Below are 24,660 nucleotides of genomic sequence, written 5' to 3' on the forward strand. Positions count from 1 at the left end.
TTGAATTCGCAGCATGAATCAATGGTTTGCTGGTCTTGACTCCACCATGCATAGTATTCACAATTACAAACAAGTACAAAAGAGCATGCATGTATCAAAACAACATGCAAAACGGAGAAATTTCAAAATGAACAACCTGCAGTCTTGCACCATCCTGTAGCTAAAGTGAGCATGGATGGTTGAGGCGTAGACCTACTGCCTACGTCGCAGATGCAATGTATTTTTAAACAACATTATGTGATACAAGCAGCAATGGATTAAAATGCAGTGCAACGTACACTGGAGAAGAAATCAGGAATTATTCTAATTGCCGAGGTTCTGCTATACGTGAAACGTAGAGAAATCACGTAGAGAGCAGGTGTCTGGGTTAGAGTCTACGGCTTCGCGTGTTTTGGCTCCAGATTTCTACGCGGAGATGGGGTTCTCAACGTAACGTCGTTGTGGCACACGCAGAGAAAATGCGTACGGATTTGCTGGGTATCGATCAACTGCATGCAGAAAACTGCCAAATATGAAAGGGAAAATTCCCAGTACACATTCCACGTGACTTCTCTAGATGAAACGTAGAGCAGAACAGCATTTCTTTACGTTACGGGAACGCGAAGAGAGTTCGCGTGATTCTTTGCGTCGCGTTCCCAAAACGTAGAGCAGAACCTCCCTATTATTAAACTCAATCTCGTAGCATGTGCATGCATTGCTAATGTGGGGAGCAACCCCAGAGATGAGGGCGATAACCAGCCATGGTAGGAAAATGCAATGTAAAATAAAGATTTTCAAACCGAAGCCGGAATACACTTTACATCAAAACTTTATAAAATGAAATAAAATTATCCTATGAACGTATCAATGTATCAATAGGCACAATGTTCTGCATATCAATTTGAAGAGACGTGGACTACCATTGATGAAGTACATGCGATATTTTAGCAACTTATCTTATCACTTTATACCATAATATGACAATCGCAATGAGACCAACTGAAACAACAAAAGATTTACGGAGTACTCTTACATTTGTGACTATTATGAAGTACTGTGCAAAAGGGGATATAAAGAAAAAGAGAACAAAAGTGCAGGAATTGCGACAGGAAAAAAGACCTAGCTTCTTGCCTGGTATGTTATGTATATCAGTGTGATGGCTGCAAAGATCTCCGTCATTAACAGTGCTGTTAAGAGAGTGGAATAAATGATCGCCTTCTTCACCCGGGATGTAGTTATTGTAGAATCAGTACCATTCTCACAGCGGGCCGATGGCGTAGAGTTGATGGATGTACTTGTGTCTGTGATGCCACTACTACGATCTATGGCAAGATTCAAACAAATTTAAACAACGAGTGTTGTAAAACGGCCATAATTGTTCAAACTGTCACCAAACACATCAGTATCCTATGGCATGCATCAGTTTTATGTAGTAAGCGCTATTGGCACATCCATCGCACAACAACTGAATTCAATATAAAAATCATAAAAGTAAAAATGGCCGATGGCAACTCCTTCATGCAAGAGAGCATTGTTATTTTTCATGATGCATTGTCATTACAGAAGTAGAACAACACCTCCAAATTTCAAGTTGAGTCACCATCAGGTGACCTGCATGATGATTGATTACTGTGAAACTCGGAGTTGGAATAATAATAATATAATAATATTAATTTTGAAGAAGGGCTGAGGCTTCCTGTAGCTTCATCTGTGAAAAGAATTCGGTGGGAATGCGTGTGTCCACCCGAATTCTTTTCACATAATAATATTAATAAAGAGAAATGGAGTGAGAAGAAACAACACCTATGAAAATGATAATCCTAGCACTAAGGTAATAACAGGAAAAACTGCGAAAGCACTTAACGAACTTGTAAAATAAAATAGTGTCCTTTTTTGGTGTGGTAGTAGGTGGAAGCAAATTTTGTTGCTCCGCCAATCGGCTCCTTACTTTTGTTTTGTTTGTCGAGCACTGACCAAGGAAGCACAGCTATGGCGGACTCAACCCTAGACCTAGCCCTGATCGAGTTCAATGTCTTGCAGCAGGTAGCCAAGGACGCCCGAATTCCAGGATGGGACGACCTATCCAGGGCGGACCTCGTGTTCGCTCTCCGTAAGCAGGGCCAGGGAGCCAGCGCACCGGCCAGAGGAGCGCCATCTGAAACCGGTATGGTACCAATTGTATCAGAACTGTTAGACGTAGTCCGAGCACTTTCAAATGAGATTTCGCAACTACGAAATGTGATTGAAACAAGTAAGTCTTCGCAAGAAAACTTCGAAGCCCAATTGTCACGATTGCGGGAAGAGATGGGGGAGCTCAAAAGTCAGCAAGTGCGAGCCCCGGGAGTGCCACTAACCACTCGGTACCAACCGAATACGTACGCTGCCACCCTTTCACGTGCATCTACTACAGAGCCCAATGTACAAGTAGGTCCAAATATGTACACTTCTACCATTCCTGGCGCATCCTCTACAGAGCCCATTGTTCAAGTAGGTTCCCAGTACGCACCTCCCGCACCCAAACATGGCACGCGAATGACCAGCTCTGGCACTCCTGGTGACACTGACCGTAATGGTTGGCAGTATCCTCCACACCGACACATGGCTCGTGCTCCCGCACTGCAGCGTTCTATCACATCACAGTACAAAAAGCCGATGTCCAGTAAGCGAGGCAGCCTCTAGGGGGCAGAAAGGATCAAGCGGAAGTGCTTCTACCTCGGAAATGTCGATCCTGGGTGTGAGGCTGACTCTATCAGGGAGTGGTGAAAAAAGAAAGCAGTTGACATCCTCAGTTGCTCAATTTCGGAGTCCAAGTACTTTGGTACTGCTTATGCTCACCTTGTTGTTCCGGCTGAGCATACTGACCAGGTTCTCGAAGAAGATTTCTGGCCAAGCAAAGTTTCCATCAGGGAATGGAGATTTGCATCTGACAGCACAACCTTGGATCAGTCTGCTAGTAACTAAACCATGCAATTGGACCCACACCCACCTTCCTCACTGAACCCACACGCACACCCATTCTTTCCTACCAGACACTCCCTTCCCACTCACCAGCATTCTACACCACCCCAGCTCACACTCCTAACAACAAACTGTCGTTCTGTAGTAAATAAGTGTACAGAGCTTACTATTGTTGCTGAAGAGTGGCAGCCTGACATAATCTGCCTAACTGAAACCTGGCTCGACCCGAATATTGCACTTAATATTACGCGTTATGACACCTTCCGGAGGGACAGGCCCCCTGCAGAGAATAAGTCCGGGACAAGTGCAAGAGGTTATGGTGGTGTCTCTATCCTTGTTCGACAGAATAAGTTTAAGTCTGTTGCCATGCGTCCCGATCTAGCTCGCGATGGGTGCGAAGCCGTTTGGGTTCAACTCCAGCCGTACCCAGCTGCAGCTGAGCCGATCCTCCTCTGCTGCAGTTATCGTCCACCTTCTGCTAAGCCAACAGATATAGCAAGGTAATGCCAGACTCTCGAAGACGTACTCATTACTCTTCCTCTTTCATCTTCTCACGTTATCTTGACAGGTGATTTTAACAGCAAGCACACGTCATGGTGTTCAACAGATTCCACCAATACTGCCGGTGCTGAATTGTATCGCACGCTCAGTCCATTTGGTCTTCACCAACTCGTCAACACATGTACATACACGTCACCCTCTGGTGTCCAAGCCTGCTTGGATTTGGTATTTAGTAACCGTGCCAATCTCTCGTCTTGCGTCGAAACTGACTGCCCTTTGGGCGCCTCAGACCATGCCATTGTGTACTGCCAGTTCGACATCCCCCTGCCTTAGTCTCCCCGCGAAATAACGTCTCAAGCTCAGGAGCCTAACCCTATGTCTTTCGATCTCCGACACGTCACACCTGCTGTGTGGGAGGCGGTCAATGCAGACTTAGACTCAGTACCTTGGAACTCATTAATATCCTCAGACGTGGACAGTGCACTTAGTAACCTGCACAGTGTCCTGCAGACTGTGCTGTCCAAGTATGTTCCCCTTCATAGCTCCCGCAAACCAAATCGAACTCCCTCAACCCCAGGGTGTACACGCAAATATCATCCATGGGTTTCCACTGAACTACGCAAGGCTATCAAGTTGAAGCGTGACCTATTCAGCCTCTCCAAGAAATTCCCTACGGACTACAACCTATCAGCATATAAGGCACAGCGGAACCAGGTGAGACATCTCTCCCGCTGGTGCCACCGCCAGTACATTCGTTCAATCAAAACAACACTTACCTCAGGCAGCACTACGCTTCACCAGTTTGTCCGCAGTCAGCGATCGCACAAAGTAAAACCTGGCATCCCTGACATTGCAAGCCCTGATGGGCTGCTGGTGTCCGACAGCTTCCAAAAAGCAACCATCCTCAACAAGCAGTTTACCTATGTCGCGGTGCCTGATGACCCACGTTTAGTAATACCCCCTCTCCAATATGGCACTCGTCTTACTCGCCAATTCACCCGCGTTCATATCACTACAGCAGATGTTCGTAAAGCCATCTCAAACCTGAAATCTGGGAAAGCGCCAGGGCTAGACGGTATCACGAACAATATGATAAAGAAGCTAGCTCCTGCGATTTCTTTTCCACTTAGCCGCCTATTTAACCTCTCCTTTACCACAGGCAAGTTCCCTACTGACTGGAAACTGGCTAAAATTGTGCCTATTTACAAGTGCAAAGGCAGCAAATCTCAAGCTAGTAACTATCGCCCAATTTCCCTCCTGTCCTGTATTTCCAAACTTTGCGAACGGCTCTTCTTCAATCAATTGTATACTCATATTTCTCCTGCTCTGGATCCCGCGCAATCTGGGTTTCGTCGTGGTGACTCGACCGCTCTACAGCTCACCAAGCTGATCCAAAACATTGCCGACCATCGTCATATGGGGCGGAAAGTTGCCATGTGCTTTTTCGACCTCGAGAAAGCTTTCGACACCGTGTGGCACCGTGCATTACTTGCTAAACTTTCCAAAGTTTTCGGTGTGTGTGACTCAGCGCTGGAGTGGATTACAGACTACCTATCCGACAGAACGCAAGTTGTCTTTGTAGGTGGAACTCTCTCAGATGCTTCACCTGTTCTGTCCGGAGTGCCCCAGGGATCCATCCTAGGGCCCCTCCTTTTCCTAGTGTATATAAATGATCTTCCCAGTCATGTTGAAGGTGTGTCCTTATTTGCTGACGATACTGCACTGCTCCGGTTCAATGAGTGTCTAGACAGGCTGCGAGACAGTCTCCAGCGCGGTATCAACGAAGTCCATCAGTGGATGACTACCTGGAGACTAAGACCTAATATCGCCAAGACTGAGATATTATTCCTGCCGAACTCAGAGCCAACCAATGCATTCACTCTTCCCGGATCCCTCACAGACCGCACAGTGGTAAAACAACACAAACATCTTGGTTTGGTCATTGACTCAGACTTATCGTTTAGTAGACATGTCGACTATATCTGTAGCAAAGTCAGTAAAGCTGTTGGCTACCTCGTGTCTCACTGCTCCCACCTACCGCTTGAATGCATTCGCCTTTTTTATCATTGCTATATTCTCCCCATTTTTCTCTATTGCTCAACCCCTGGTCATCCCTACTTAGTAAATCGTTAATGAGTACCCTGGAAGTCCACAATAAGAGGATACACAAAGTCCTTTTCCGCAAACCATCATACTTTCCTTCTGCCGAGCTGTATGATATGTTTAACACCTTCCCTATCTCTAGTCAAGCTGATCGAAAACTGTGTATTGTTGTTCATTCTATTCGTCTTGACAAAGCCCCGCCACACTTGCGTAAATATAACTGGTTTCTTCCCACTCGTCCTACGCGCAATCCCTGCACTTTACCTAAAGGCCGAACCTCAGCTTATACCAGATCTCCGTTTTTTGCTGCCTATTCTCTCTGGCTGGCCCTGCCTCTATCAGTAAAATCGTCTTGTACGCTAAAGGATTTCAAGGCCAACATGAAGCTCGTGTTCTAATAACTGCTAGTTCTTCATCCACATTTGTTTCTCTTTGCCTCCAGTAATGTGTAATATTTATTTATTTTTGCTTTGTTTTTGTTTACTGCCATGGCTGGCTACCGCCCCCCTCCCTCCATATTGGCCTATATTCTCTGGCCACGGGAAGGTGAAATAAATAAAAAATTAAAAAAAGACATGTATACTGTGACACAAGATATGACACCATGGCCAACCAGGGCCAAACAGACAGAACAAGCTGCTACTAGAACAATTTCAAACGCGCTGTTTGTCAACGTATTCATAAGCCTAATCTGTGTGTCCAGAAGGACAGCATTATTCGTTTGAAATTGTTCTAGTAGCAGCTTGTTCTGTCTGTTTGGCCCTGGTTGGCCATGGTGTCATATCTTGTGTCACAGTATACTAGTAGTCTTTACAAGTTCGTTTTAAAGTGCTTTCGCAGTTTTTCCTGTTATTACCTTAGTGCTAGGATTATCATTTTCATATAATAATATTAATATGGCAATAAGTAGGACGAGCTGAAGTGACATTTGGATTACTTTATTAACAATGTAAGCGATGGAAACGATGCAAAAAACAATGTAAAGGGTAAGGAAGATACATGTATGAAGAAAAAAGCGATGGAAAGAAAGATGATTTGAACAAGTTTTCGTACAACACTCTTCAGGAATCACCGTTGTACTAAAGAACAAAATGAGAACAAAGGAAATAATATAGCAATCAAGGTAGGGTAGCAAAATACAATGACAGCACTGGAATATCGAGGTGTGATTTCTCACAAAAGCGTGCAGAAAACAAGGGTATACAAGTAGGAACTAAGCGTGACAAGTGTGTATCAGCAACAAACAGAACAAAAAGTGAGAACGAATGATAATAATAAAATATAACAAACAAGAAGGTGACAAACCACATTTAGGCACAAGTGGCAACAACGTTGCCACACTACACAAACGAACATTATTTGAACAATTTTAGGGTAATACCACTTTCTTTCTGGACACACAAATTCGGCTTATGAATGCGCTGACAAACAGCTTCCAAAATTTGTAACTGCAACAGATAACCATGCCGAGCACGGCACAAAACAGAAAAACAGGAATCAGAATAAGTGCGGCAACAGTCAGTACTAGAGACCAAATGATTGTATACTGAAGACTTGTTATTACGAGACGCACGCACACAATCTCGACTCACGCGCACAATTTCACACTCACTCTCACCCCCACTCAGCTCACCTTCTCCCTCACTGCTCAAACCAGAACCTGCTCCATCATCCACACTGTTTGAATCTCCTCCTCACTTGCATCGTCCTGCGTCTCACCTTCACCATTAACGCCAGCCGCAAATGCCGTTGCCTTCATGTTAGTCGTCGTCCTCTCCGATTGTTTCCTTTGTACGTTTACCGTGAATTCATAGGTCCTGTTGTAATCTGCTGTAGATCTGCGTGGTCTGTCATTTGCTGCTTTGTTTTGTGGATCAGTTGCTGTTGTTGTTAGATGTGAAGCTGGTGTTGTTGTTGGATGTGAAGCTGGTGTTGTTGTTGCAGCCATGGTTGTTGATCTTTCTGTTGAATCCAGCTCTGGTTCCAGTGGGACAAATCGACCGCCACGAGTGCTCCCCACCACCACAGACCTCGAAGGAGGAGGGTCAGGAGGAGGCAGAGGTGCTGTCACCACTCGAGGCACAGCTCCAGGCACAGCACCCAGCGGCACAGACTTAGGGACACCTGAGGGCTGCACCAATGGCGGTTCCGCATGCACCTCTAAAGAGCTGCCAAGCTCAAGCCCGTCCAACACCGATGTCAGAGGCGGAACGGCAGAACGGCCTAAGTCTGTGCCGCTGGGTGCTGTGCCTGGGGCTGTGCTTCGAGTGGTGACAGCACCTCTGCCTCCCCCTGACCCTCCTCCTTCGAGGTCTGTGGTGGTGGGGAGCACTCCTGGTGGTCGATTTGTCCCACTGGAACCAGAGCTGGATTCAACAGAAAGATCAACAACCATGGCTGCAACAACAACACCAGCTTCACATCTAACAACAACAGCAACTGATCCACAAAACAAAGCAGCAAATGACAGACCACGCAGATCTACAGCAGATTACAACCGGACCTATGAATTCACGGTAAACGTACAAAGGAAACAATCGGAGAGGACGACGACTAACATGAAGGCAACGGCATTTGCGGCTGGCGTTAATGGTGAAGGTGAGACGCAGGACGATGCAAGTGAGGAGGAGATTCAAACCGGTGTGGATGATGGAGCAGGTTCTGGTTTGAGCAGTGAGGGAGAAGGTGAGCTGAGTGGGGGTGAGAGTGAGTGTGAAATTGTGCGCGTGAGTCGAGATTGTGTGCGTGCGTCTCGTAATAACAAGTCTTCAGTATACAATCATTTGGTCTCTAGTACTGACTGTTGCCGTACTTATTCTGATTCCTGTTTTTCTGTTTTGTGCCGTGCTCGGCATGGTTATCTGTTGCAGTTACAAATTTTGGAAGCTGTTTGTCAGCGCATTCATAAGCCGAATTTGTGTGTCCAGAAAGAAAGTGGTATTACCCTAAAATTGTTCAAATAATGTTCGTTTGTGTAGTGTGGCAACGTTGTTGCCACTTGTGCCTAAATGTGGTTTGTCACCTTCTTGTTTGTTATATTTTTATTATTATCATTCATTCTCACTTTTTGTTCTGTTTGTTGCTGATACACACTTGTCACGCTTAGTTCCTACTTGTATACCCTTGTTTTCTGCACGCTTTTGTGAGAAATCACACCTCGATATTCCAGTGCTGTCATTGTATCTTGCTACCCTACCTTGATTGCTATATTATTTCCTTTGTTCTCATTTTGTTCTTTAGTACAACGGTGATTCCTGAAGAGTGTTGTACGAAAACTTGTTCAAATCATCTTTCTTTCCATCGCTTTTTTCTTCATACATGTATCTTCCTTACCCTTTACATTGTTTTTTGCATCGTTTCCATCGCTTACATTGTTAATAAAGTAATCCAAATGTCACTTCAGCTCGTCCTACTTATTGCCATATTAAAATTATTGTCTCCTCGTCGAATATTTAAATATAATAATAGTTACAGTTCGCATGTCACTCATGGAAGGATCCATGGGCTTAACGCATCTGTCAACGAAATCCAGGCAGAAGAGCCGAAAAAAGGCATCTCATTATTGTTAGAACTCATCGCAGTAAGAACAACTACGCATGCGCAGCACATTTTTCCACACGCATCAGCCATTTTTTTCTTGTCTAGAGCCAGTTCAAAACAGTCAGAAATATCAATATTGGCGTGCTTTAGATCATTTTTAATATTGTCAATCCACTTGAGATGGGGTCGGCCACGCGGGCGCTTGATGTCCCGGTTATTAATTGCCATCTCCAGTGCTTGGTAGGACGTCGGAATGGATGACTTCAACTTCTGTGCTGGAGAAGTCTGCTTCTGTGAACTATTATTATTCACTATTATTCCCGTAGCTATGCAGAAGACGTTACTTTAGTAACGTCTGGCGCTAGCCAGGGTCCACACAACTTTAATTTGCTAATTAGAATAAGTTCTATCTCTCACGCTATGGCACTGGTGTAACTTTGTCACCTGCCGGCCACCACCAGGTACAGGGCTTGCCTGCCGTCACTGTAACTTGACTGTCAACTCTCCTTCTTTCCCTAATTCTCACCTCCTTGTAAAACTGACACCATCTGCACCATGTCTCACTAACTTCAAATGTCACACTAATATCGCGCTTTTCTACCTTCGCGCTTTGCTTTGCTACCTGCCTGCGTATGAAATTGGACCCAGATGATGTGCAGGTTATCATTTGTGTCTATTTCAAAAAGGACGATTACTCTCAAAGACATTATGGAAAACGGGAACTGGTAGATGGGACGACATTTCTTAGAGACAGAGACCAAGACGAACGAAACGACTACATTATGGAAGAGAGAGAGAAGTGAGGGCGGCAAGATAAAGGGCCTGGGTAGCTATGGCAAATATGGGCGCGCAAGTAGCTACCCATGCCAACGGAACAAAAGGTGACAAAATGAGACAAAAGGTGAGTACGAGGGCGCATGCAGGCCAGCTTTGAAAAGGTTGCACAACGTACGGGAGGAGGTACCTAACAGTTGTCTGCGGATTGCCTTAGCTTTGCTATGTGCAGGATGAACCCAGAGTTACAGCAATGAACTAGCCGGTTGTCTTTGTTTCTTCTGTCTTTGTGATAATGCTCCATCTTTGTGGTGTTGAGCACTCAAGGTAATCTGGGAACTCTCGCTACTTTGTACTCCATGTGTCATATATGTACTCTGTGCGTTGTATCTGTACTCCGAGGAGCATGTCCCTGTTATAGTAATATTTTTATTTTACCTCGCGTCCTCCGCCAATACTATGTTTGTTGTGTGCATATTGCATCCTGTCTGTTTTTATTCACGTCTATGGTCGGCATGTAGACCCCTCTCACATCCACTGGTAATGGCATGTGTGAAGATTCAGACAGAAAGACATGTTCGCTACACTTGAACACACAGATAACTTACCACTGTTACCTGGCATGCTGGGCATCAGAGTTACAATGGTAGTCTGTCTTGGGTGAACTCTGTATAGAACAGGTACTGTAGAGTTGTGTGGAGACAAGGCAAACTCGTACAGGCCATCCTTGAACGGGAGTGTCTCCACAAACAAACTGTAACTACAGGTGTCTGACTGGCTTGTACCAGGAATGTCAACGCATTCGACTTTGTACGGCCGAAACCAAACTCTTAAGTTGACCAGGTAGCTGCGCAGATGGGCTGTGGGCACCAGGATAACGTTATTATTCGAGCTGGCATTCACGGTGAGGAATTGGGAGGGATTCTTGGCCAGCTCTGCTGCAACAGTGTCAGCTATAGTACGAGAGAAAGAAGAGAGAGAGAGATACAGAGACAGAGAGAGAGAGAGAGAGAGAGAGAGAGAGAGAGAGAGAGAGAGACAGAGAGAGAGAGAGAGGCGAAGAGATAGACAGAGAGAGAGGCTGCTTTCATGAGGGGTTAGTTATTTAACATGGCTGGAGAGAAACCTTTAGCTCTCTGAATTGATTATTGGTTGCATCGAGAATCTTTGGGAATCGCACACACGCGTCAACATGAAGAAATACACACGCGCGTTATCTCACCTTCCTGAATAGATTCGGAAAACGTGTAGATGATCCGCTCAGCAGATCTGATAGCAAATCTCCCTTCAGGTAAGGAGAGATTAGCCAGCAGGTAAAGTGTATTCTGTGTGTACACACTGTGCACCCTCCACTCTGAATCAATCAAGCTGAAAACAGTGACGTTTGAACTCCCAAGCCCTTCGCCAGTAACGTTTATATTTAGCATGTCGACAATGGATTCACCTGTACAAAGGGCAGTCCAGCACATTACAATCCGTCATGTGATTAGGTAGGTATTACCTGTACACAGTTGTGGTATTGAAAAGAATGATCAAATAATTTGATGGATTTGATTATTCGTGGAGTGAACGGATATTCGAGTAATGGCAGGAACTGGCAGAAATCGAGAAATGATCACGGGGTATACATTTGCAGATTGTGCACTCAAAGTGCAGGCATGCTCCACATGCGTATTCGCATGCAAACAGTTGCAGGGGCATGGAATGAACAGCTACTGTCTGGACAAGATCTCCTTAGCATCTTATGAGTCTCTGCAGCATAGCGTAGTGCTGTTGATGCACTGCGCTATGCATGTAGCAGTACTACACTCTTGACTCCCCCTCCCCCTGTCGCAAACGCGATCATATTTTCCGTTATTATCACTTAGACATAAATTTGTGGTGCTAGAGCCTACTTTTTCTGACCTTATTTATTTATTTTATTTATTTCACCTTCCCGTGGCCAGGGAATATAGGCCAATATGGAGGGAGGGGGGGGGGGCGATAGCCAGCCATGGCAGTAAGCAAAACAATGCAAACAAATTACAAACTGCAGGAGGCAATAACCTACATGGGGCGAGGCAAAGATAAACAAATCTGAATGAAGAATTAGCAGTACGAAGTAAGAATTAGCAGTTATAAGAATTCAAGCTTCATGTTGACCTTGAAATCATTTAGCGTACAAGACGATTTTGCTGATAGAGACAGGGCCAGCCAGAGAGAATAGGCAGTGAAAAACGGAGATCTGGTATAAGCTGATGTTCGGGCTTTAGGCAAAGTGCAGGAAGTGCGTGTAGGATGAGTGGGAGTGTTAATTTGCCCGTAAAAGAGGCCTGAAAATGAGAAAAACATAAATAAATAAATGAGTGGGAAGAAACCAATTATATTTACGCAAGTGTGGCGGGGCTTTGTCAAGACGAATAGAATGAACAACAATGCACAGTTTTCGATCCGCTTGACTAGAGATGGGGAAGGTGTTAACATTATACAGCTCGACAGAAGGAAAGTATGATGGTTTGCGAAAAAGGACTTTCAGCATCCTCTTACTGCGGACTTCCAGGGTACTCATTAACGATTTACTTAGTAGGGATGACCAGGCGGTTGAGCAATAGAGAAAAATGGGGGAGAATATAGCAATGATAAAAAGGCGAATTCAAGCGGTAGGTGGGAGCAGTGCGACATGAGGTAGCCAACAGCTTTACTGACTTTGCTACAGATATAGTCGACATGTCTACTAAACGATAAGTCTGAGTCAATGACCAAACCAAGATGCTTGTGTTGCTTTACCACTGGGAGGTCTGTGATGGATCCGGGAAGAGTGAATGCAGGGGTTGGCTCTGGTACGTGTTTTTGGCAGTGATGCCAAGACCTCAGGTCAGCAGAGCCATCAATGCCCCAGCATCACTGCTGCGTCTTGGTGCAGCCCCTACACAGTAGTTGTCACGTTTGTTATAGTACTATAGTCTCAGTTTTATGAAGAATTTGGTAGCTATCATATTGGAGAAGAATCATGATTTTCAGTACTCAGTCGTCATGGGCCAGTTAAGGTAGCAGCCTGGTCGTAAATTTCATAATTATGGCATTCAATTGACCGTAACTTTGGTGTCTCTCAATGGATTTGAGTGAATTTTTCACCACACACTCCTGCCACTATGCTGGCTCTCTGGACATGATTTTAAAGTTCTTGCGCCTCACTGACAGGCTTTCCAGGCCGGAAAACTCAAAATTGCGGCATAGTGCCACAGTGTGCGAGCCACTTAGGAGCCAAAAAATGCATTTACATTTTTCTTGCCCATTCTGTTCGTACGCGGGATCCCAACCTTTAAAAGTCCAGAAGCATCCATGGGTGGTGGGACACGGCCCCTCAACGTGGCCCTGGAGTGTAAAGTAACGATTTTCATCAGTACTTTCGTATCTCATAATATAACTAACTAACGTTACTTATTATTATTACTAGACACAATCTCATAGCATGTGACAAGCATAGCTAATGCAGGGACAGAATCCCCTGAGACAAGGGCGTTGAGCCAGCCACGGCAATAGTAAGCTAGGAAAACAAAGCAAATATGAATTAAAGCAAAAAATGAATGGAAAATTACAAAGAAAAACGATTAAACGGAAGTGAGCACTAACAAAATTCGTGCATCACCCAGGCATTCGAGAATGTTAATCGATAATAATTATTGCGTCTAGTTCAGTTGCGATAGTAGATCTTTAAACTGACCAATAGAAGAACAAGTTTTCAGACCGTATGGTAATGCTAACCAATGAGAGTAACCGGAAAACAAGGGGGACTTTAGATACTGGGCTGACTTAACAAGAGGCAGGATGAGCGCGTTACGGGTTGAGCTTGTCGAAAACCAATTGTACTTCATCATGTGTAAAGGGGTTTTATGAAGAAATATTTAATGAACCAGTGTACAGAGATGGTGCTTATGACGAACGGAGAGAGGAGAAGTGTGTGCAAGTCGATAAAGGGCATCCGATAGAAAACATCGATCCTTGTTGTAAAGAATTTTAAGTATAAATCTATGGTGGACTTCTAATTGGTTCAGAGTTGAGTCAGAAAGGCCACACCTAGCGGTATCGCGATAGTCGAATATAGGGAGAATATAGCACTGATAAAATAATAGTTTACACTGGATGGGCAAATGAGTGCAATGTGGTTGTAGTACCCCTAATGCTGAACTGGTTCGCTTGCATACACAGTTCACATGTGCAGCCCAAGAGAGTTTGCAGTCAAACATCACACCTAGATGTTTGTGCTGAGTAACAACACGGATAGGCATAGTCGAGTCAGGGAAGTATAATGGTTGATCAGGAGGGGATGAAGAAATATACATGGCTTCTGTCTTGTCTAAATTGGGCTGGAGTTTCCACGTTTGCATCCACATGACAGTGCTGTTGATGCGATGCTGTGTGGTAAGGAGTAATTGTGCAGGGGAGGAATCAGAACAGATAAGGCCAGTGTCATCCGCATACAAACTAACATCGGGGACAACTGAAGGTAGGTCATTAACGTAAAGCAAGAATAACAAAGGACCCAGAATGGAACCTTGGGGCACTCCAGATGTTACAGGGAGGGGATCAGACAAGAAATAGAACAAGCGAACAGCCTGAGAACGAGCAGACAGATACGATGATATCCAACGCAAGGCAGCATCCTCCACCTGGAAGGTGACCTCCAACTTGGCAAGTAAGCCACGATGCCATACAGTGTTGAATGCCTTAGCCAAGTCGAAAAACACCATTCCCACGTGCTCCCCACAGTTCCTCTTTGTCGCTATGTCTTGGACAAGTCGAGTCATCTGGTATTGAGTTGAGTCACCACGGCAGAATCCCGACTGAGCTGGTGAGAGAGCTGGAGCGATGTGCAGGTAGAGGGAATCGAATACAATACGCTCACAAAGTTTGGAAACTGTGCGCAGCAGAGAGATGGGGCGGTAGTTTGCCGGGCAAGCACGGGAGCCTTTATTCTTGTAAAGCGGTGTCACGATGGCAGATTTCCAATCCTGTGGAAATGTACCAGTTCGAAATGACATATTAAAAATAATGGCGAGAGGATAGGCTATTGATGGTGCAAGAGACTGCAGCGCTTCATTCGGGATCCCATCTGAGCCGGGAGACTTTCCACATTTCAGGCGCTTCAGATATTTCCGAACTTGAAACGTAGTGACAGTGATTGTGCGGAACGGAACAGATATGAAAGGCGACTGGGACAAAGGGGGAATGCGCCACGAAGGATCATCAGGTAGCCCAAATGAGGTGAACTGCGTGTTCAGAACATCAGCTATGCTCTTGGGGGATGTGGCGACCGCACCGTCGGATGCTATCATCGTTTGGGGCATGACACGGCCGGAAGTGTGGCGCTGTGCTCGCACAAACTGAAAGAGCGTAGGTCGATTTGGTGACGGTAGTGATGCTTGGATGGAGCGTATATATTGACGATGTGCTTGCCGAGACAGGTGCTTTACAGCATTCCTTTGTCGGTTATAAGCTGCATGATTTACTGCTGTCGGATATTTTTTGTACACACAATATAGATCACGCTTGCGTTTTACAGCAGACCTGAGCTCAGCAGTAACCCATGGTGGAGATTGCGTGCGGGGTCGTGAAGATGTCACAGAGTGGGTGGCTCCGAATGAGGTGAGGTGACGACGGAAGGCGGACTGGAGCTCACTATCAAAGTGATGAAGTGCGTCATTAACATCAGTGTACGAGTTCAGTGAGGACCAGTTGTAGCCAGCTAAATCAGCGTTGATTAATTGCCAAAGGTGCGAAGGTACTTGCTTGAAGCGATACAGGGAAGAGGGAGGACCCGTGGAAGAGTTGGGGAAGTAGTTCGAAATAGGGGCGTAACATAAAGTGCAAACAATCTGTATATGGTCAGACATACCCAAGGGAGGTGCTTGATCAATTGAGCGCACGAGGCGTGGTCGGTTGGTGATCACCAAGTCCAGACATGAAACAGAGCCATTAGGCGAGGAATGAGTGGGGAAGTCAACCATCTGGTGGAGCCCAAGACCAGCAAATACTGTGCTAAGGAGATCACCAGCCTTCGAGGTAGAATCGCTGAGACACCAGCTTGAGTTGTGGGCGTTGAAATCGCCAGTCACTAACAGATCCTAAGAATCCAAACAGACTGACTGTAATGCCTCAACAAACATGTCACAAAAGTACGACAATTGCATTGTGCTCTGTGAGAGTGGTCGATACATGCAGCATAGTAAGATGGGATTCTGAGATTGAGTAGAGGGGGAGCCAAGTTCAAGCCACACAGACTCGCAGCCAGGGCGTTGAAGGTCGGCACGAGGGGAGACGTACGGAAAGGAGTCCGAACGGACAAGTACGGCAACACCCCCATACCCACGGCTACAATGTGCTGACCGATTGTCTTCCGGAGGTCGATCTCTGCGGATGCAGATATAGCCTGACAGTGAGAGCGGGTTCGAGGGACAGAGCCACGTCTCTCTTAGGCAGATTATGTCAGGCTTAGCACATTCGGCAATAACGCAGAGCTCAGACAACTTGTTGACAACAGAGCGACAATTTAGAGATACTAGGGTTAAATCACGCTGGGATTTAGGGAAAAAAGGGAACGCTGATGGATTTAGCTACTTGCCGTGGTGATCGCATCGTCCAAGCCATAAAATACTGACTCAAAGGCATGCATTATGCATGCATACCAGTGGACTAGCGGTACAACAAAAGAATTTTGAAAAATAGGATGCCAATACAAAAAAAACAAAAAAACAAAAACGATTAAGTGCAAAATTTGGAATACTCGCTCTTTCGAAATTTTCGAACGATTACTCGAATATTCGAACTAATCGTTTCACCCGTACAATCATAAGCAACAAACATCGCATTCCGCATTGTACGCTTTGCGAAACCTGTGTCCAGTCTTTCTAAATTCTGTTAACCCACATGCATGCACGCATACACACAATACAACTTTTAAAACAAACAAAACATCAATATGCACATTGATCCACACGCTCTCACATACACACACACGCATGTGCGTGCCAAACGTACAAAACGTGGACACATGTACACCAAGCAGATAGAATACAAGGAAGTGGGGTTTGCCATAGTTTTTTTTCTTTCAATTTTGTCTGATAAATATTTACGAGAGTTTGCATCGAGCGACACCGTGGATAACATTGAGCCAAGAATTATGCAATAAACAAGAAGAGATATCTCTTCACAAGTAGGCAAATAAATGCGTAGGTGCCCGGCAACAGCAATCGGGCGAGTCACAGCAATGTACGTATTGCAACTTCAATGATACACATACACGGTTGACCACCCATGCCTCAAACCAGCGGGTCAACCACATGGTGGCCCGGCAACTTCAAACGGGAACACACGGATACAACAGACACAGTTGACCACCCATGCCTCAAACCGGCGGGTCAACCACATGGTGGCTCGGCAACTTCAAACGGGAACACACCGATACAACATACACATTTGACCACCCATGCCCCAAAACGGCGGGTCAACCACACAACAACATACAGGTGTCACAACACTGAGACAGTACAGCACAACACTGAGAGGCAAATGCATTTGACCCTCCCAAAAACCAGTGTTCATGACCAAGCATTTCTCACGGCATCGCTCATTAGCATAACTTCCTACAAGTAACCATGGCAAACCCCGAAGTGATACCCACAGAGCCACACCGGCACAAGGACTGCACAACAAGCGGACGGCACAACACTGTACAACACTACAAATGTACCTCACTTCTGTTCTCAACACCACATGGGCGTGGGCTGTTCCAGTCTTTGCTGCTAGCCATTGCACAGAGGGTATACCGGCTGCACGCCTGACATAGTGATCGGATGCTGCACTTCGCCAGCAGCCTGCACGGCAAATGGCTGCTTCACAGACACTTGTACTCCGGTGAGCCATGAGTGTGGCCCCGCCAATACGCACAGAATGGGAGCTCACCCGGTTGCAGTTGAGGATCTTAGTCGAGCAAACTCGGGAGAAGTAGCCGCCGTCGACGAACACAAACACTGCCCGTGAGCTGCCGGCAGTAGCGGTCAGGGACCGGAACTCGGCCATAGCCGAAACTGGGTACATCAGATTATGTGTGCGCAAATACCGGACTTAAAGGTCTGAGTCGCTCATGAGATCATTCGACATTGCTGGCAGCAATCAGAGCGGCGAGTTCAGCGGAGGAGTTGGCACCAGCTACTGGTTGGCTGTGGAAGCCAGTTCTCGGAAGCGAGTAATCCAATAGGTTCATGCTGCATCTCAGCGGCCCATTGCCCCAAAAACGATTGTCCTTGATAGAAACCGCAGAAGCCAACATTAGAGGCATCCGTGAATAGCTCAAGGTCAGGGGACTTTGAACACTCGACATCGTAGAAGAAGGATTGGCCATTCAAGTTTGCGGCAAAGGAGCGCGACCATTCGATGTCCAAGTGAGCTTCTGTGTCGATGTTGACTACTGACTGAAGAGACTGAGAGAGTTGTCCAGCTAAGATACAGGAGTTGACGGATGAAGGTCCTGCCAGGAGGAACCACCTTTGCGGCAAGGACAAGGTTCCGATCAGCGACAGCAGTTTCCGCGTTGTGTAGCTAGTGCGCGTGGACTACTCACTCAAAGCCGCTAGAAAGGCAAATAGCTTCTGGTCAGGTAGCCGCATCACCTGGTCCTCGCTGTCGACTTCTATGCCAAGTACCGTCACCACTGTTGCTGGGCCGACCACCTTGCTGAGGTTGTCGAAGACCTGCGGAATCGTTGCTTTCAGTTGAACTCATTCCATTGACCATCAAGCACACGAACATAAGCACCTTGTTTAGTGCAGCGTACTGGTTCTTGTGCTGGCCTGCACAGCTATCAGGAATAGTTTTACCCAGAATGACTGGGTTGATGATTTCTCCCTGAGATAGGGTAATGCCACGTGCACAGCAGATGTGGTGCATAACGAACGCACAGTGGGCATAAAATCTTCATATCCACATCAAAGGCCACAAGCGTTTGACAACCACATCTGATACGTAGATGATCAACGATCGTCCCTGCACTCAACGTCGCTCCAGCAGTAGTAGCATGTTGCAAACCACCATCGTACGTTGTCCATGTAAATGCCTCCATAGCCAGCAATCGCATGTCATCTATTATTATTATTATTATACGCATTCCCGCGGCAGCGTCAACCAAGCAGTTATGCTTGATCCACACGTTCGCTTATGCTGGACATTGAAACAAAGCAGATGTAGACAGCTCCTAGAGAATGGGGCTCTACAAAACCAATGATCGAAGTTAGTCCTTCAGTAACATGGAGCGTCATAAAATTGGTCTCATTGGAAAAATGTCATCACTATTGTCTCCTCATGTAGCATCATGGTCAATAGGTGGCCAGATAATTATACGTATGAGGTTGAGTTGCCAGATAATTATTAAAAGATTCAAATAGTAATATTATTATAGAATGGTTGTTATGAGTTTATAAGGGTGCCATGGCTGTTTCTACTTGTGACGAGGGTGTGCACAAACACTCTTCACCAGCGCGTTCCATGCTGGACGGTCCACAGCAATCCGCTCCAGACGGCGCAAGTCCTCAACACTCCGCAGGTGCCCATTGTTCGACTGGGACAGATCGGTGTGGAGCTTTATTGGTAGCATGTCATCTCGTACATTCAAAATCAACATAATTTTGCGAATCGACCTTTTTTTTCAGGATCACTTTTCAACGAGGACGAAGGAAAGTCGGCCGAACTAAGCCTAGAGGAAGAAAATCACCCTCTCCACTTCACCATCACGATACTGACATAGATACGAGATGAAACAACTAAAAAATTCACAAGAAAACTGTACGACCATCATCGCGCTGACTTTGGTCTGACTTTGGTCTGAGAATTTCTTTCACGATCAAAAATGTACGAGGAGCACTCAAAAATCAGCCACAGACGTACCTTTATCGCTCTCTACTCCTTTTTCAAGGCACAAAAGTCGACTCTCCACTTTCAAACCAGGAACCAGACATACCAGTGGTCCTTTTCAGCTGCTCCACGAGCGCAGGAAATGTTCACCAAGGGGCGCAGAGCAGCATCCATTCCAGAAAAATAGCTAGAATACGAGTGAGACTGCATGCCTGAGTACATGAGTACATGTATGAGTACATGCAGAAAATAGTCAATTTCAGCGTTTCTGCTCCAAACAGCAACTAGCTTCGACTAGAAACAAAGATTACACCAAAGGATCAAACAACAACCATTTTCTGCAGTTTTTTTGCAGATGGCTTCCTTGTGCTTGGCCCAGCACGCCAAAAATCACACCTCGGAAGAGTACAAAAATTACAACTCTCAGATGTCCTTGATTGCTGGCCATGTGCTCCTTGTCTACTTCTTTGGCTAGATTTTTTGACAGGTAATCACAGCCATTTCTGAGTTGGCGTCAACGCCACTCGCCATGTCGAGGCCTAAATAACTGGACCTCTGCTCCGAGTAGTTCTTGCTTGGCCTCATGAACTCCAGGAAATTCACTACTGCGACCATGAGCTACTCTATCTGCCCACGCAACAAACAAACATTTCAACCAAGCGCGATCGATCGCTGTTTTAAGTAACTTAGTTGTGAATTTTCAAGCGCTTCCAGCTCACACGAGTCAGTGCTTGTCTACGCAGACTAGCACAACTGATACTCTTGTACAGCTTGGCGGAGAGACAAAGGAGAAAACGGAGAAAACACAACCTTGAGTCACTTTGGCTAACTGGATGACAGAAATTGTTGACAAGGAAGTTGCTTTGCTGACACGAGGCAGGGCAAAGCGGCCATGCAAGATTTATTCTTTCATCCACCATTTTCGGAAAAAATATTTTTTATTCATGTGCCGCGTGACGAACCCGTGACAAAACACGTGCATGCGTGGGCTAACTTGGCTTTGCTGCTCAAAGCCGTCATTTAAATCTTCCACACTGTTAGGAAATTTGAGGCCACATGCCCCGTACTGCTCTTTTTCTCTCCGAAACTCAACACTCGCAAGCCAGATATGAAAGAAAGAAAAAATCATCAGTCACACCACCGGGACTCGAACCAGGGACCTTGCTATTCGCGAGCAATGCGCTAACCACCTGAGTGCGTTCGATTATGCACTCGAATCGATTCCTGAATCGATTCGCGCTATTCATATCACCCCATGTGAAGAGGGGGAATGGATTCCGAATCGATTCCAGGGCTCAAGACATGAAATCGAACGACTTTTCCCTTGTCATTTAATCACTGTCACTCACATACATACCGTCATAAAATATAAAACGCAAGTTTTTCTCATCTTTTTCTATTTCTTGTTTTCATTAGCTTTAGCATGTTCATTCACATTCTTCATCATTTGTGAGAACTAGACCTGGTCTAGTGAGAAGGCATTCTACTGCCTGTAATTCTGGTGAAGTAAAATAAAGTAACAACAACAACAACAACTTGAATGCATGCGAATGGATTCATGAATCGATTCAAGTGCATAATCGAACGCAGCCACTGACCTACAGTATGATTCTTATCCACAGTGATGGTAAATCTATCCTTCCTCGATCAATCCATATCTGGCTTGTAACATACTGGCAACTCACACCAATCAAGAGGGCCCTCGGCCATTCGCTTGATATCATGGGGAGTGCATCAAACTATGTCCACTGCGAGCAAATACAAAGTTGGTTAGCGCATTGCTCGCGAATAGCAAGGTCCCTGGTTCGAGTCCCGGTGGTGTGACTGATGATTTTTTCTTTCTCTCATATCTGGCTTGCGAGTGTTGAGTTTCGGAGAGAAAAAGAGCAGTACGGGGCATGTGGCCTCTAATTTCCTAACAAAGTGAAATTCTCCTTGAAGTCAAAATTTGAAATCTTCCACACTGTTCCGCCAGTGTTAACATCATCATTATTATTATTATTATTATTATATATTTGAGGATTTCCCAAAGACGTAGTCTAAATTGAAGGGAGTCCCATTATAATGGGAGGCTGTAGGGTTGAGATAGCAGACAGTGGAGGGCTAATAATTCGTAATGAACAGCCTAGCAAGAGAAATACAATTATGGTGAATGTTCCAGAATGGTCCTTTAATCAATGATACCTATAGCCTCGGGGTATGCCTTGAAATACGAAATGTACCGAAACAGAAACACCAAAATTAATAAGAATAAGCGCAACGCACAAAGAAGGAGGACAGAGGCATGTCAGTGAGGAGTGGCATCGTATTTGGTGTCAGAGAAGTGCGTGCAAATGTGACTGTGAAACAGGGACTGCGAGGCTGTGGCTCTCAGGTCTGCGGGCAAGGCATTCCAGACAGTAGCGGTGCGGAAGAGAAATGACCTCCCGGCGTGTTTCCCAACCCGTGGCAGAGTGAATGCGAGTTGGCCGCGGCGACTACGCGTGGGGCAGTATCCCGCTGCTTCAAAAAGTTCTGGTTGGGTGGTGACCAAATGGAAGAATTCCATAAGGCAGGCGATCTTCCTTCGCCAGGATAGACTTGGCCACCCCAGCTGTTTAAACAATGATGACTTGGGCTCGTCTGATGGGCAAGGGCATCTCTCATGGCCACCTTGCTGTGACTACTCCCCAGTTTGCCTATTTTTTCACGTCAGTCTGCACACACCCGGATCAAGCAATCAAGGTATACCAGTCAGGCCCAAGTTTTCATATTCTTCGAAATTTGTCAGTCAAACCGAATGAGAATGTGTTAGGATGGGACCATATCACTTACATCTGTGTGCGGATGTCCTGATATAACCAGGTCTACACATACACCGGTCTTCATTACGTGCTGCTACCAAGTTCATGCTGTCGTTGCAGTAGACTGTGATAATAAACACAGAAGCACATTAAACTGCAACAATGAACAGAGAGGCACATTAAACTGCAACAATAAACAGAGAAGCATATTACGCTGCAGAGAAAAACAAATATATACTAGTAGCTGTCTGGGCTGACAACACTGGTAACGCCAATTGAGCAGTGCCCGACCGTATTGACAGAATTCGAACTTGCTCTACATACTATTGTGATAACACAAAAAAATCCGGTGGAACAAAAAAAGTGATAAAATGTCTCTACTCATGAGTTTCATGCTGAAAAGCAATCATCAGGAGACTGGGGCTATAGTCATGATAGTCGGGGTTGTGTGGTCTTATTCACTATAGGTGTTGTCCCATGGCAGGTATGCAATGCTAGTGTTTCAGCGCGAAGGCAGTATAAGCGATCAGTATAGTGTTATGCGGGGGGGGGGGCATGGGAGTATTATGAAGGCAGTGTAAGTGATCAGTTCAGTACTATGCTGGTGGCGTGGGGATATTATGACACCGGCCATGGCGCTACCGGGCCGCGGGGCAAAGGAGAATACAGGCAAGATGCTACTCATGCCATTTTGGCTTGGTGAGAGTTGGCACCAACTCGGGGTGTTACTGACTCGGGGAGGGCGCTAAGCATAAAGTTGCAGAGGTAGAACTTTGATTCGTGTCGGCACTTTGACACCAGCTCTGTGCGCTTGTTGAGGGACGTTTCCTTGTCTGCATTGCTGATGTATAGCTTCTCTGTCAGGCACAGGTCACACCGCTTGGTGGTGTTGGTGTAGGGACGCGCCCTGCATCGAATCGACCAGTCGACTATTGTCATTACATGTCTCCCCTCGTTAGTACGACATCGACTACAAGACAAACCTCATTAGTAGACAACGATCAACTAAAATCCCCTGACGCATGAAAAATCCCCTGACGCCTGAAAATCCTCTAACTCCTCTGAAGTGTGTACATTCGAGACAGAATAGTAGATAATACTGGTTATAAGACAAGAATTTGAAACTAGCGGGGTTATTTACTAACGACGGAAGACCTGTACATGTATTAAGATGAGCCATACCAAGGCAAGCATGTTGGCTTTAGCCTACTCTAGATTACCTGATCCCTTGTCAAATAATAACACGCATACATGTACAATTTCATGCCTTTGTACTATATATAAAAGGCCATGTCCATGATTAGGCCCATCACCCCCCTAGTCAGATAAGCCCACGCTCCTTTCGACGGAATTCTACAGTCAGTGATGTTGTGCAAAGCAGACCATGATATCTGTTTGAGTACACACACACAATCAATAGTATTGTCTTAGGGGTCGGTGAAATATATTTTTGTCGTCCCTGGAATGAACATCGCACATTTGAGGGCAGGTGGTTTCAGCTAAAATCTCAAGTCGACTGACGCTGTTCATACATATGTACATGTATGTATGTATGTATGTATGTATGTATGTATGTATGTATGTATGTATGTATGTGTGATTGTCGTCGTCCAGCATAGCAAGCTGCGTTCATTTTGGAGGGTGGGGAGGGGTCCGAGTACAAAATGAACCATATTCGTTTCAAGGATGACTAAAAACTATTACTGTTATCAATGTGATAGAAAACAGCTGCTGAGATTGCTGAGTCCATTGTGTGTGGAAATCCTGAGCAGAATTTATCACACACATACATAGAGGACGCCACTTGATGCTAACAGAGCGGGGCACTTACAAGAGACACAGATTGTTGGACGTGCTTTGGTGCAGGAGTCTTGACCTACTGTGTTGGTTGATGGTTGGTAGGTAGTACAATGAGACCCATCAGTGGCGTTGGTGTATACCGGTATGTAGCTGACGTTGTTATTACTCAAGACTTGCGATGCGTCCAACAGTTGTGAGGCACAGCTGAGTTCCTGCCCGTCTGTAGACAATGAATGACCACCATATTGTTGATAGCACGTCTGGTTTGCATCATCAGCTGAGAATGAGATGCTATGGTATGTATAAATGTGTGAGTCACACACTATAGAAGCTGCTT

General features: G+C 45.6%; 1 protein-coding gene across 1 annotated transcript; it reads right to left on the reverse strand.

The window, feature by feature from the left end:
- On the reverse strand, positions 1-24,660 carry LOC135807186 (uncharacterized). Its single transcript, XM_065321202.1, has 5 exons — positions 24,355-24,660; positions 22,555-22,647; positions 11,078-11,299; positions 10,464-10,808; positions 1-1,301 (listed from the first exon to the last, which is right to left on the reverse strand). The coding sequence occupies exons 2-5, from the start codon at positions 22,628-22,630 to the stop codon at positions 1,099-1,101; spliced, it is 846 nt and encodes a 281-aa protein (XP_065177274.1). The 5' UTR covers positions 22,631-22,647; positions 24,355-24,660; the 3' UTR covers positions 1-1,098.

The sequence above is a fragment of the Sycon ciliatum genome, chromosome 1 (genome assembly GCF_964019385.1).
Source record: "Sycon ciliatum chromosome 1, ocSycCili1.1, whole genome shotgun sequence".
Classification (NCBI taxonomy): Eukaryota; Metazoa; Porifera; class Calcarea; order Leucosolenida; family Sycettidae; genus Sycon; species Sycon ciliatum.

What these genes read in the sequence shown, in the direction of transcription:
- LOC135807186 (XM_065321202.1), bottom strand. Translation starts at nt 22,630, where the DNA reads ATGAACTTGGTAGCAGCACGTAATGAAGACCGGTGTATGTGTAGACCT. An exon ending in CAGGACATCCGCACACAGAT is followed by an intron (nt 11,300 to 22,554) that starts GTAAGTGATATG and finishes CCCTTTGTACAG; the next exon opens with GTGAATCCATTGTCGACATG. An exon ending in CAGCATGCCAGGTAACAGTG is followed by an intron (nt 1,302 to 10,463) that starts GTAAGTTATCTG and finishes ATCTTGCCATAG; the next exon opens with ATCGTAGTAGTGGCATCACA.